The sequence below is a fragment of the Vitis riparia genome, chromosome 17, assembly GCF_004353265.1.
Source record: "Vitis riparia cultivar Riparia Gloire de Montpellier isolate 1030 chromosome 17, EGFV_Vit.rip_1.0, whole genome shotgun sequence".
Classification (NCBI taxonomy): domain Eukaryota; kingdom Viridiplantae; phylum Streptophyta; class Magnoliopsida; order Vitales; family Vitaceae; genus Vitis; species Vitis riparia.
In genome coordinates this window covers 13,507,320-13,521,075 of record NC_048447.1, presented here as the reverse complement: position 1 = coordinate 13,521,075, position 13,756 = coordinate 13,507,320, and the positions used below count along the sequence as shown (strand labels likewise).

The 13,756-nt window shown below is 35.0% G+C and overlaps 1 protein-coding gene across 2 annotated transcripts; it reads left to right on the top strand.

The window, feature by feature from the left end:
- Positions 1 to 65: 65 nt before the first annotated feature.
- LOC117904647 (dnaJ homolog subfamily B member 1-like) lies at positions 66 to 7,450 on the top strand. Of its 2 annotated transcripts, none has more exons than XM_034817356.1 (2): positions 66 to 833; positions 6,564 to 7,450. In XM_034817356.1, exons 1-2 carry the CDS (start codon positions 268 to 270, stop codon positions 7,009 to 7,011), a joined length of 1,014 nt encoding a protein of 337 aa, XP_034673247.1. In that variant the 5' UTR covers positions 66 to 267; the 3' UTR covers positions 7,012 to 7,450. The 2 variants fall into 2 exon arrangements, with proteins under 2 accessions (XP_034673247.1, XP_034673246.1); XM_034817355.1 differs by having other exon boundaries at positions 66 to 839.
- Positions 7,451 to 13,756: the final 6,306 nt, after the last annotated feature.

The following is a 13,756-nucleotide window of genomic DNA, read 5'->3' as shown; positions in this document are numbered from 1 at the left end:
GGAGCATCAAATTCCAGAAACGTATGACCACCGTATATGTTGTCCTGACACGTTCACACGTTTTCCACCTTAAAGTCGGCAGCGCTGGATGTGCCACCACTTAATAACCCTCAGATCTTCCCATTTCGCGCCCAACCATTTGTCATCCCACGGTCCCCCGCCTCTTCTCCTTCCTCATCTCCGACCACCACCGCCATCACCACCATCGCCGCCAGCCACCACACCGCACCATACAGAGATATTGTTGAATTTTAGAGGGAGAAAGAGATGGGGGTTGATTATTACAATATACTGAAAGTGAATAGGAACGCGAGCGAAGATGATCTAAGGAGGGCGTACCGGAGATTGGCAATGATTTGGCATCCGGATAAGAACCCTAGCAACAAGCGCGAGGCAGAGGCCAAGTTCAAGCAGATCTCCGAGGCTTACGACGTTCTCAGTGATCCTCAGAAGCGTCAGATCTACGATCTCTACGGTGAGGAGGCTCTCAAGTCCGGCCAAGTCCCCCCGCCCCCCGCCTCCACCCGAGGCGGTCCTCAGCACCACAATCACCACCCTAACCCATCCTTCAGGTTCAATCCTCGTGACGCTGATGATATATATGAAGAGTTTTTTGGGCCTGATGGAAGTGGCACCGGCGCCGGTGGGGGCGGTGGCGGGAGGAATAGGGTGTACAAGGATGGGTTTTTTAGGACTTCTAATGGGGATTATGGAAGTCAGGCTCTGCGGAAGGCGGCGCCGGTGGAGAACCTGTTACCGTGTAGTCTTGAGGAGCTTTACAAGGGGGCCAAGAAGAAGATGAAGATTTCGCGCACCATTTCCGATGCTTTCGGGTACGGGTATGCAAATTTGCCTCTTTTTCTTTCTTTTCTTTCTCTTTCCTTTTTCTTTTTTTTTTAAAAATATTTTTCTAAATTGTCCCCCGTTTGGTTGCTAAGAAAAATGAAAGAAAAGGGAAAGAAAATGGGAGTGGGAGCCTGTTAATTTTCTTTTTATTTTGGTTGCAGAATGATTCTTTTTTCTTTTACAATCATCTGGCTTAATTAGATCGAGTTTTTTTTTAAAGTGATTAGAAAACATGGATGCTGAGATCTTGATATTTATTTTGGGATTCTTGCTTCAGGTCTTTAGGCAATCAAACATAGCATTAATTATTTTTAATCCCAGATATTATTTCTTTGATGTGGAATTCTTGTTCTAATGCAAATTTTCATTTCATTTTTTGCACATTTTATATTACTCAAACATGAGTTATTGGAGTTTTGATGACAAAAAATTTGGATGGAGCTACTTGTGTGGTGCACAATGGATGGGGAAGCCTTTATTTTTTGGCATTAGATCATTAGGATTGGTTTCTCTATCAGTAAAAAAATAATGTCATCTGTCTTAGGATTTAAGATGGTGTCAGCATATGTGGCTGAGTAATGGTGCCTAAACTAATTGAAGATGTGAGTTGGAAGTTAGGTAAAATTTTTCTGTAGAAATCAAACACTTTTATGCCAATTTTCCATTTTTCCTGTGGTGTGAGGTAGACCTCATATGTAATCAATAGACTCATTGACTCACCATGGTTAGACTTACTTGATTAGGTTAGGTCAGGTCAGATCTTTGCAATGACTGCAAGGTAGTGTTAAAATTCTGATCAGCACTTGACCTTAATCTAAAGAGGTAATTGCATGCATCCACCCTTTAGATGAAGCCCCAAAATGTTTAGATTAGGTGTCCAAACATGTGCATTAATCATGATGCTCTTTGGCTTGAACGCTATAATATCCTCTTTCATTTAACTAATCTGTTTGATATTTGTTTGATTAACTGACTCACCTAGACTAAAATAGAATATGCATATTTGTTTATATTCTTGTTAATGTACGTATATTTATGTATGTATGTATGCGTGTATGTACATACGTATATATGTATATATGTTTTGGTATACCTATCGGATACATACATATAAAAGAAAAGTGCGTTCCTCTCATGAGGTTTTGACATAGACCTCTTTTTTATAATTTTCAGAAGAAAAAAATGCCTTAGAAAATGTTATGACAAGATACCAACAGGTGGAAAGAGGGAGGTTGAGTAAGCATGACCTACATTTGCTTATCAAAAAATATATATCAAAGAAGCAGTCCTACTTGTAGGGTCTATTTTCAGACCTCTTTTTTTTAGTTTAAAATGTCATTGCCAATAGCAAGTAGCAAGTAGCGGAATGAGGGAAGTTGGATAAGCATTACCTGCATTTTCCTTCCTCATCCCAATTATTCTATTTAGTAGCAAATTAAATGGTATTGATTTTTTTTTTTATGGGCAAACATATTGACAACACTAATAAAAAAAAAGGCACACAGAAATATAAATGAGAAAGAAATAAAAAACTTGCCTCCAGTTATCTAGAACCCTAACCAATGGACATTGAAGCCATGCGTACATTGATCTTCTAGTTTGTATCCAGTTCTACATTTTCAAATTACTTGTTATTTCTCTCTTTACAATTTATCATATATGCAAATTAAGTTAATTATGAACAAAAATAAATTGTTCATAATTAATTTAAACTCTAACCAATTTAAAGTCGCCAAATGACCAATTTTCTATCAGTAAAATAATGTCATGTGTAACCTAGGCCTCACAAAAGAGAATTTAAGTTGTTTCCTATTAAATAAAGAGAATATATATTCTAACAAAAATATTATAATTAGAATGAACAAAAATGGTAAATTTGATTATTGAAAAAGTTATTCTTGAGTTTTATTAAGAAATAAATTAAAAATTACCAAATATAGTTTTCCAAATATCATTAAATATTGTTTTTAATTAAATAATAATATTTTAAAATGTTAAGAAAAACCAAATATGGTTTTTCAAATCTCTAATGGGACCTTATTCCTCCGCCTAATTATATATTATTATTATTATTATTATATATAATTTTGTATTTATAAAATTTTTAAAAATAATATACTACATATAATTTAATATTTAATTTTTTAAATAAATATTTATATTAAATATATTAGTTTATATGTAATTTTATATTTAAAAATTAGAAAAATTAAATATACAATTTTGAAATTATAAACACTAACATGGATTCCTCGTTCCTACCCCGTTTAGTTTAAGACGAGAAATGAGGGGAGGAGGGCGCCCTGGCTGAGGAATAATTTTACAAGCAAGGATGAGGATCAGGGAACCTTCCCTGACCTTGTCCCACCTCGCTTAGTTTAAAATGGGAAATAGGGTGGGGATGGGGAATAATTTTACAAGCCCCATGGGGATGAGAGAGCCTTCTTCGACCTAGCCTTGCCTTGTTTACATCTTTAATAAAAATGTGGTTCTTCCAATCCTTATAGGTAGAACCCATTTTAAAGCTCTCAAGATCAACCTGAAGACAATTCAAAAGATAAAAGTTGGAGATGAGCTCTTCAAGGGAGATTCCTAGTTTCTGTAAATCTTGAAGGAAATTATAACTATTATTGAAAGAATCTTCAATTTCTTCAAAGTGTTTACGAATTGTCAAGATCTTTAAAGTTTCAAGGTCAAAATTTACATAATCCAAGGTCAGGTTGATTAGGCCCACAATAAATATTATTCAAGCCCTTGATAAATATTATTCAAGCCAAGATCCAAGTCAAGTTGAATCCCAAGTCAAGTCAATGCCTAAGTGAAGCCAAAGCCTAACTCAACTTAAGATTCAAACAACATCAAGTCAAAGTCCAAGTTAAGCTTCCGCGGTATCAAATCTTCAACAACTCTTCATTTGAGATCAAACTTTTTAAGCCCTCAGTTCACAATTACAAAAGGAAGAATTAGAGGATAAAATAAATATTGCACCTACATCATTCTTCAAATTAAAAAAAATCCAATCCGATTGAGCATAATTTTTCTTCGAAGAGAAATCTGTGCATACAAGACCTTTTAGGGTAGCATGGGCATCAAAGTCGATTTTTAATTAGATGGCTGGAATTAACACGGTTGGGATCTAAGGGAACAAATATGGGTATATTTATTAGCCACAAGCTTTGCTTTGGGTGGATCACTATGATGGGCATTCATTAGTCCTATTTGTGTGTGTGTGTGTTTTATTTTTGTTTTTTTCCCTTCAATTTTTTTTTATAGGTAAATAAGCAGAATATATTAAAAGTGCTTGCAAAAAGGCACAACAAAGTAGACATGAAGTATACAAATATGGCCCATAGGCAAGCAATAAAAGAAGAGAGAAAGATTAAAACCCACCTTCTCACAAACACCCAGCTCCCACAAGGGCTGGAAACCCTTTAGTGAAAACCAAAAAAGAGAAGAAAAAAAAAAAAACCCCTATCCAAAACAAACAAAGAACCTCTAGCAGAACCACCAGTGGCCAACAGAGACCCCTACCACTAATTCCCCACCCCCCTTCCCTTTCCTTTTACTATGGACGGAACATTGTTATAATTGACTGAGCACTTGAGCCTTCAGATTTCCTTCTCAAGTCACAAAGAGGACAAGGATTTTCACCTTCCCCTTGACACCTTAACCCCAAAACCTTTCTTCGCTTCCAATTTTCTTTAAAGAAAGTTGTTTTCCTTTTCAAAGCCCAAAATTGGCATCCCTAAACAATTGGAGAACTCGACAAAACCTCCGAGTAGACTCACAAACTCCTCCCCCTCCACTATGCTTCCCAAACTTGCATCCCCAAGAGGATCTACCTCCCTAATTTTGACCTCTGAAACTGATGTTCCCTTTGCCATCTTCCTTGAAAGCTCCAAGGACCCATCTTGCACCCACAACTCGGGAGTCGAAGGACCCGAATATGAGGGTGTAGAAGAAAATTGCCAATTAGGGAAAAACTTTAATTTGTTATACTAGGGAAAAACTTTTGGTATCATCATACATATACAAAAGTGAAATTCATTAATACTAAGTGCCTAATTATGTCCTTTATGAAATGGCTATCTAGGGAATGGTTGGGATATCATCTAGTGCTAAATATTTTGTGATGTAATGATGGATATTGTCAAACAAACTAACATCCTATTCAAATAAGCTATTCCACTAGAGAGGTGAGGGAGTCTTATGGGACGGGCCTTTGGAAAGACATTAGAAAGGGTTGGGAGGAGTTCTTTCTTAGAACTAGGATTTGTATTGGAAATGGGAGACGAACCAGATTTTGGTGGGACATTTGGATAGGAGACTCTAAGCTAAAGGATCTCTTCCCTCTGCTGTTTAGAATTGCAGCACATAATTCTGCAGTAGTGGCTGATCTTTGGGGAGACAAGAAGGTGGTGGCGGGGGCTGGGAGGTGCACTTTAGAAGATCCTTTCAAGATTGGGAGTTGGAGGAGGTGAATCGCTTTTTGGGTTACATTTATGTAGTAAAGGTGCAAGAAGGGGAGGATTTTCTGGTTTGGAAAATTGAGAGGAAAGGAATATTTAAGGTAAAATCTTATTATAGGTCTTTGAAGGAAGACAACAACCCTTTATTTCCAGCAAAGGAGGTTTGGGGTTCGTATGCCCCTTTAAGAACTCGTTTTTTTGCTTGGGAAGTAGTTTGGGGTAAAATTTCTACTGTAGATATGCTAATGAGGAGGGGTTGGTCTATGGTTAATAGATGCAATCTTTGCAAAGAGAATGAGGAAATGATGAACCACATCCTTATTCATTGTGGTAAGACAAGGAATCTTTGGACTTGATTGTTTTTTTCTTTTGGGGTGGTGTGGGTGCTCCCGGAATCAGTGAGAAATCTGCTTCTTGAATGGAAAATTAAAGGTCTGGGGAAGAAAAGGAGTGTAGTTTGGAAAATGGCGCCTATTTGTCTGTTTTGGTGTATTTGGGGAGAGCGGAATCGAAGAATCTTCCAAGAGGAAGAGATGTCAGATACGAGCTTGAGGAAACTCTTTCTTCGGTCTCTTCTTGAGTGGTCTCAACAATTTTTGGACTTGGACTTGGACTATCTCTCTTTTCGAAATTTGTTGGGTGATTGGGTTGTTGTTTAACTATTCCTTCTTAGGCTTTCTCTTTCTTTTGTTGCCATGATTCGGGCCTTCTTTGTATACAGCCTGTGTACATAGGGAGCGCCCCCTGTTTTTTGGCGTGTATTAATCTAATGTTCTTCTTTGTCTATCAAAAAAAAAAAAAAAGTTATTTTCCCTCATCCATATGGTGGTTTTTTTGTGGCATAGCAAAAGAAAATTTTGGGATAGAATCCTATACGATCAGCTTCCATCAAAATTTCCTGTGTAATGGTTGAAGCCCAGAGACTTCTGGAATTCCCTGTAACTGTTGAAACATATAGGTCATTAATTGGGCCAAAATCAAAGAATTTCAAGATCATCTTTTAGGGATGCAGACATATATTCATGAATGTTAAAAATTAAAATCTTTTGGAGAACTATTAAATTGATATCAAATATTAGAGGGTGCCTTTTGGTTGAACTGGCATAATATGACAGTAGTCTATGTTGATTAATTTTTAATTGAAAGTTTTGCTTCCTTTCTGATTAGATTGTTTTTGTTGTTTTCTGAATGAAAATTACCTAATTTGTTAATGTCAACCTGATGCATGACTCTCTCTCTCTCTTGCAGAAAGATTCGGACTGTGGAGGAGATATTATCCATTGACATTAAACCTGGTTGGAAGAAGGGGACAAAGATCACTTTCCCGGAGAAGGGTAACCAGGAGCCTGGTGTCATTCCAGCTGATCTTATTTTTGTGGTAGATGAGAAACCCCATCTAGTGTTTAAAAGGGATGGGAATGATCTGATAGTTGACCGGGAGATCACACTGCTGGAGGCGCTAACTGGTAAGGCCCTTGAGCTGAAAACCCTGGACGGAAGGAGTCTTGAGATCCAATTGACAGATATTGTCAAACCAGGCTATGAGATGGTTGTTCCAAATGAAGGAATGCCAATCTCAAAAGAACCCAGTAGGAAGGGAAACCTGAGGATCAAATTTGACGTCAACTACCCATCAAGGCTTACCTCAGAACAGAAATCTGATTTAAAGAGAGTATTGGGAGGAAGCTCATCATGATTTCACACTTAAAAAGGTCAAGGTAAGGGGTGACCATATTAACACAATTAGATGTTTCAGTTGCTGTTGGATGTAAATATGGCAAATGTATGCAATTGAAGAAAATGTGAATACTAGGAAGAAGTTTTAGTGGGGTGGAAGAAAGAGCTGTGGGGGAAAAATATAGTGTGGTCCTTATAATCCAATGTTTGGACATATTGGTGATAATAGGATGGGTTTCCTCTGGCTGCCAGTGGGGATGGACCTCAGAACCTAACTAAAAGAAATAGCTAGGTAATGTGTGCCTGAGTTCTGTCAGTTTTTTGGCTAGTGATTTGTTGCCTATGATTTGCAATTGTGTATTATTGGATGTATTCCTTGGATCTAGAACAGAGTAAATGAATTGGTTACCTTTTTAACCTGAGTAATATTAAATTTAATGTATTGGTTGATTTAAAGATTCTCTTTTTCTTTTGGGTTCATAGATAATGTCATCGCTTGCAACTTTTACGGTGACTCGGTGTAGTGTCACTCTCTTGCAGGTCTTTCATCTCTAGTGCTTATCTTTATTTCCATGGCAATGACATCCTCTTGTATATCTTTCATTTGAGGTGCCAACCCAAATTTTTATAATCCATAAGTAGTTGTCTTTGCTGTTCTCCTTGGATGTAAATTTCAGCTAGTTATGAGTCTTAGAAGAAGAATCTGGAGTGGAAATAGAACCCATTACTTGTTTGTTAGTCCGGACAAAACTGCAGGTTTAAATCTTGAGAACATTTGTAAATAAGGTTTAGATATGTAGCTGCAAATCTGTATCTGAACTTGCAGCTGTAGACTCCTTCAGTGCCTGAGACCGTATCTACATCATAAACAACTGGATGGCTCAAGAAGATGGATATCAGCAGAGCCTTACTGAAGGACCTTTCTTGTCTAGAATTAGTCACTTAGAGGCCCATTGAATTAATTGCCTGGTGCTACCTTGCTTGAAGAATAGGTTCAAATTGTCATCTTAATGTCTTCCTTGATGTTAGGTGTTAAAATATCTGTATGTACTGTAGCACCTAATTGACTTATGATTTATGAAACTATATGTCCAACCACCAGTGGAGGATTACTGATAAGTGATGAGTGGTAACCACTAGTCCTTTACTTTTTGCTAAATTATATATGATCTAGTCCTCCCGCACTACATACTTTGCCTCTACTCACTCTTGTTGAGTCATAGAAAATAAAATTTTATTATTGCTATGTTTGGTAGCAGGAAAGTATTTTTTAATAATAAAAAAAAAAGGTTAAATGTTATTAAAATTAATGAGGAATTTATGTATTTTTAAATTATTTAATATTTTCTAACTTTAATTTTTTTTTAATTTTCTTAAATGTTTTAAAAATCATTGGGTATTTTAAAAAATTAAACAAATTATCATGCTTGTGCAAAAAGCCCACTTTATCTGCACTGGGTGGCCGAGAGTTGAAGCAGCATGTTGAGGCATGAGGACAAGACGACCAGTTGTCTAACTTCTCACTTCTATTCTGTTGTGCATATTCTTATCGAATCCTAAAATCATGCACTGCTCATCCTTACAACCCGACAAGTGTGTGGAACAAGCTATGCTAAGACACAAAACTGAAAACTCAATTAATTTTAAATACAAGTAGTATTCTCGAGACAAGAATTTCAGTTCCTTAATACTTGCTTCCAAACGCAAAAAGTTGGATCTTTCAATTCAAAACACATCAACTCTACTGGTGATGTGTAACCCAGGAATCTTAGATTCCTCGAGTCGAGGACAACAGGGGACAAATTTGATCATACCTTTGACACATACAAACACTACTAAACTTAACCACCAAATAAAAAAGCAGAGGACTTTCAAGAGTAACTGATGAGAGATTTTGGCCTAAAATAATTTTTAAATTCACCAAACTGGTATCTGTCACTACTAAACTCATTGTGTCTGAGGCCCAAGTTGGGCATGATTGTTCCACTTAGATCTTTTCCATGATGTATCACTCATGAGGATTTGGGTATCATTAGGGTAACTTTATGCATATATCATCTATGACCATATCATCATGGTCATAAAATGAATGCTCAGACTGTGACACCCTTCTTTGTAGGGTATTATTCCCTTTTTCTTTCTTTTGCAATCTTTTCTTTTTGAAAGGACGAGTGTCGTGAGATACTTGTTGGTGGTCATTTCCATAAAAGTGAAAATATTTCTCAAAGTGATTCCTTTCCTACTTCATATCATACTCCATTTTCTTCTTCTTTTCCTTGGCAAAAAGACAAATATGCAATCAATTACTTTAAAAATGAATGTTGAGTTGGCCAAAACATCTATGGACAAATCAATGCCTTCCTTTCTCTTTGTTCTGTTGTTTTTCCCACCTATCACCATGCCCAATCATCTTGCTTCTTTTCTGGCACAGTTTGTAAAGCATCCACCAAAAGATTTCACTGTATCATTAGTAAAATGATGCAGCAGAGTATGGTGTATGGGCTTAAAAGCAATCACATCCGTGAATCTATTATACTTTTTGGATTTCCTTTCTACTTTTTTTCTTTTTTGTCTGGTATTCTGAAAAAATCAGTACACTTTTGCTTTTCATGTGCAGAAAGCTCTTGGTACATAGGAGGAATGGTAGAATAATCTCAATCACAATCCACTTGCATGGGTAAAGGCAGAATATATAGGCCTGTAGGCCCCTCCCTCAAAGGCTCAAGCCTACCTCCACTTGCAGAGAGCTACTCTTCTGGATGCCCTGTTGATCCAATCAACCACCCACTTCCTTATCTTTCCTTTTTTATGCTTCTATTCCACTGCCAAACCAACCATCATCCCAAAAGATCAAAAAGGAAAAATGGGAAGTGGCCATATGGTCGAAATTGATACTTAATATGATGTAGAATTGGTTCCTTGAAAATTTTCCATATAACATAAATGGATTTTTTGATATTTTTTTTTTCATTTGAGTAGTGCTAATTTGTAAATAATGGTCACAGTCCAAAAGAAACTTAAAAGAATTCTTTGGAGAAAATAGTATTTTTGTTTCATTTAGTAAGTTGTGTACCATCAAAGAACAAGAATGCACCACCAAGAATCAGGGGAGGCCCCACAGATGGAGGGTTTTTTTTTTCTTTTTTCTTTTCTCAATTGCAATAAAGATAATGTCCAATGTGGACATATATCATATTTCTAACCTCTTCACCACATATCTTCTCAAAAAAGCATCGATGAAAATTGATATTTTTCAATATCATGTGAGTGATATATTACATCGAATAAGAAAAAAAGTTATTTGAGATTATATATGTATGAATTTTTTTTAATCATATAAATATATTTTAAAACTATAAAAACCCCTTTGGATCCAGAGTTACGTGTCATTATATTGATAGAGAATAGAGATTAAGAAAGAAATAACACCCGGTAGTACTCAAAGATGTACTAACATGTACCAAGAAAAAAGGGGGCTTATCTAGTAAATTAAGCATATGATTAGAAAAATTTTCACCCAAAGGAGGAAGAAAAAATGCAAGCGAAAGGCTGTTAACTTACTGGCTTAAAGCAGATAAGTGACAAGACACCCACTTGCATGAACAAGGAAACTAAGGGGCCACACCCATAAATTTGTGCAATCCACATCAGAAGCAAAAGATAGCTTTATTCCAATGAAGGGTGGAGGGTATTATTTTTGGGTATAAAGGAAAGGAAGGCCTTGATTCGATGGAGAGGAAAAATGAAGGGGCCGGGGGAGTGGGGTGGGGACAGAGCCAATGTGTGGTTTTATTCCCATATCGACAGTAGGATATGAGGTGTTACGGGGGTAGTACGGACGTACCTTATTTGGAGTAGAAGACAAACATCATGTGGAGTGATTTATTTAGGGGCATGGCCTTTGGCTGGCTTTAAAAGTTGTGTAGTTGCAGGCAGCAGGCTTACAACATGCAACTATACGCGTTTGTCCATTGAATGGGACATGGTGGCACATGACTCTGCTTCTCCCTTCCACCCTTGCATGAATTAGCATTTCACATGCCCATGCAATGCCTTGGGTCATTGGGTCCCCCCTTATTTATTTATTTATTTTTGTGTTGTTGTTTTATTTGTGGTATAGGTGTAGGGCATATAGGGTTTGGATGGGTTGGCCCGCTAGGGACGGGAAAAAAATTTGGTGGCTCACAGTGGAAAAAAGAACACCATATGTATTTTGCATGATAATGGGAATGGATAAACTTTCTGTACTCCAAAATCAAAATTCTTGGTAGAATTATTGTATGACTTCTTATGTCATGTGACACCCAAGTCATTAAGCTATGGGAATTTGGGGTCCATTGAGAAACCTTTGTGTTTTGGGATCGAACATTCAAAGTATTCCGGTGTTTAAGTTTAATTTAATTGAATGTCATTAAGTGTTTGAATTATTTGATTTGATTTTTATTTTTTTTATGGGTGTTTGAATGTTGTTTATTTTTTATTAATGTTTGAATCCTGCTAAATATTAAATCTCTTTATTTTTTTAAAATTAATTATTTTATTTCTTAAAAAATAATAATAATTTAACATATTTCAAAATATACTAAATGTCAAAATTTATTATTGTTAGTCCAAGATTTAGCTAAATGTAGTAACAAAATAACGGCTAGGATTCAATGTTTAATTTTCAAACGTGATAGAAAAAAAATTATCTTGGATCAATCAAATAGCTCTACAACTAAATGCTATGAAGCTAACAAGGACTAAGTTAAAGTGCTAATTAATAAGGATAAATATGCTTTAACATTAATCTTTATAAACTAGGCTCATTTGAACAAAAGAGAATAATCTCTTCAAAATGCCTCTTAAAAAAAGTTCATTTATGTATTATTAATGGTTTTCTGAAAAATGATATCGATTCTTTCAAATATAAAAACTCAGGTTTTGACATACATTTTCATATTTAAAAAATGGTTTTCAATATTAATTTTTGAGCCATTAAAGGTTACTTGTGCAACAATTTTTTAGTTTTCTTGCATATTTGATCAATGATCGTCTAAAATGATCAATTGGTTGAGAATGGGCAAAAAGAGTAGATTGGGAGCGACCATCCATATCATAACCAACTAAGGAGAACTTCAAATGGTTTGAGTATGGATCAACCAATTTCTTAACTAGTTGACCTATACTCTTCAATGATCACTTGCCAAAAGTGTGATGACTAATAAATGGTTGACCACTTGGTTGGCTGATTAAGTTGTAACTCATGTCTAACAATTAGTTTCAACTTGAAACTTTTATTTAAAACTCTTAGACCTTATTTATAGAAGGATTACTACTTGTAAGTTGTCTTGTTCAAATCTTAAGTCTTTAATATTATTTTAGTGCAATTATATCAAAATTTGCAAACCTTATTCATTGCACCTTAAAACTAGTTACCCTTTTCATTGTAATCAATATGCAAAGCTAGTTCTTATATTTTCATGTTTCCGAATTTAGCATAGTACTCTATAAGAAATTGTTTTTAAGTATCTAAAGAACATATATCGAGTTGTTTTAAGTGTTGGCAGAATGCTTATTTACTTTGTTACACTTTAATTATTTACTTCATTGTTATTTCTCATCAATACATTTCTTTATTAAATTTTTTAATTTGGGTTTTAGAAAGAACCATTACCAAATCCACTTTCCATCTTGAGTGATTACCTTATTTTATTAATTAAATCGAATTCACAATTGGTATTAGACTTAAACTTACTATTTAGTAATAAAATAACAAACTCATCAAGCTCATTGCTCACGGAGGGATACTGCATTGAAGATATTAAAATACATCTTTAAATAACTATATTAATGAAGATGTATACGTGGAAAAACTTTGATCCTATTTATATTAGTAACAAATTTTCAAATAATGTATTTAACTTAAAAACATTATTTATAATTTAAATAAAGCCTAAAGAGCTTAGCATAAAAGATTGAGTAAATTACTTTGGAAAGTTAATTTTAAAATGGGATGGGGAGAACTAGTGTTAGGTCACTATAATTTGAATAAGTAATGCTAAGTTTGCTTGTTGTGATTTAGCTATGTTGCTTTTCAACAATCTTATGAATATTGATGCCTTATACTATAATAATCATATGCGTGTATGCGTTTTTTTTGGTATTAACTTCTTGTAAATCGTTTATTGCTAATTGCTCATTATATTGTTTTTTTTTTATTGTATCATTTTGAATATCTTTAATATACTTTTTAAAATTCTTCGATTAGATCTTTTGTAAATCGAATGAGCATATATTGAGGTGAAGTATTTTAATAATGGTTTTATCATTATACAAAAGTGTGAGATGTTAGTTTAAGGTTTGGTTAATCCTTAGTTTTTATGATAACAAAACAAAGCTCTAATTTAGCTTTTAAATTTGATATGAAAGAAAGTAAGTTTGGATCGTTTGAAATGAAGTTAAATAACTTAATGATAAGGAATTAAAAAGGAAATCAAGAAGGTCTTTTTAAAATTTGTATAGGTTAAAACATTGAACTGACTTAAACCATAAAATTCACTTATGCAACAATTTTCTATATTTCCTATGTAGTTTACTAGTGGTTGATTAAGTAGAGAATAGGCAAAAATGGTAGGTTGACAGTGGCTACCAGTCTTGCAATTGCTTGAGGGGAATCTTTATCGATGAGTATTAATTGACCAATTACTCAACCGATTGGCCTACACCCTCAATGGTTTCCTATAAAAAGTATAACTATCAATAAGTAATTGAGCGATTGACCA

Bases quoted from the DNA above. Each gene is read 5' to 3' on its own strand.
- LOC117904647 (XM_034817355.1), top strand. From the start codon at position 268: ATGGGGGTTGATTATTACAATATACTGAAAGTGAATAGGAACGCGAGC. The intron at 840-6,563 runs GTATGCAAATTT...TCTCTCTTGCAG, and splicing joins TCCGATGCTTTCGGGTACGG to AAAGATTCGGACTGTGGAGG.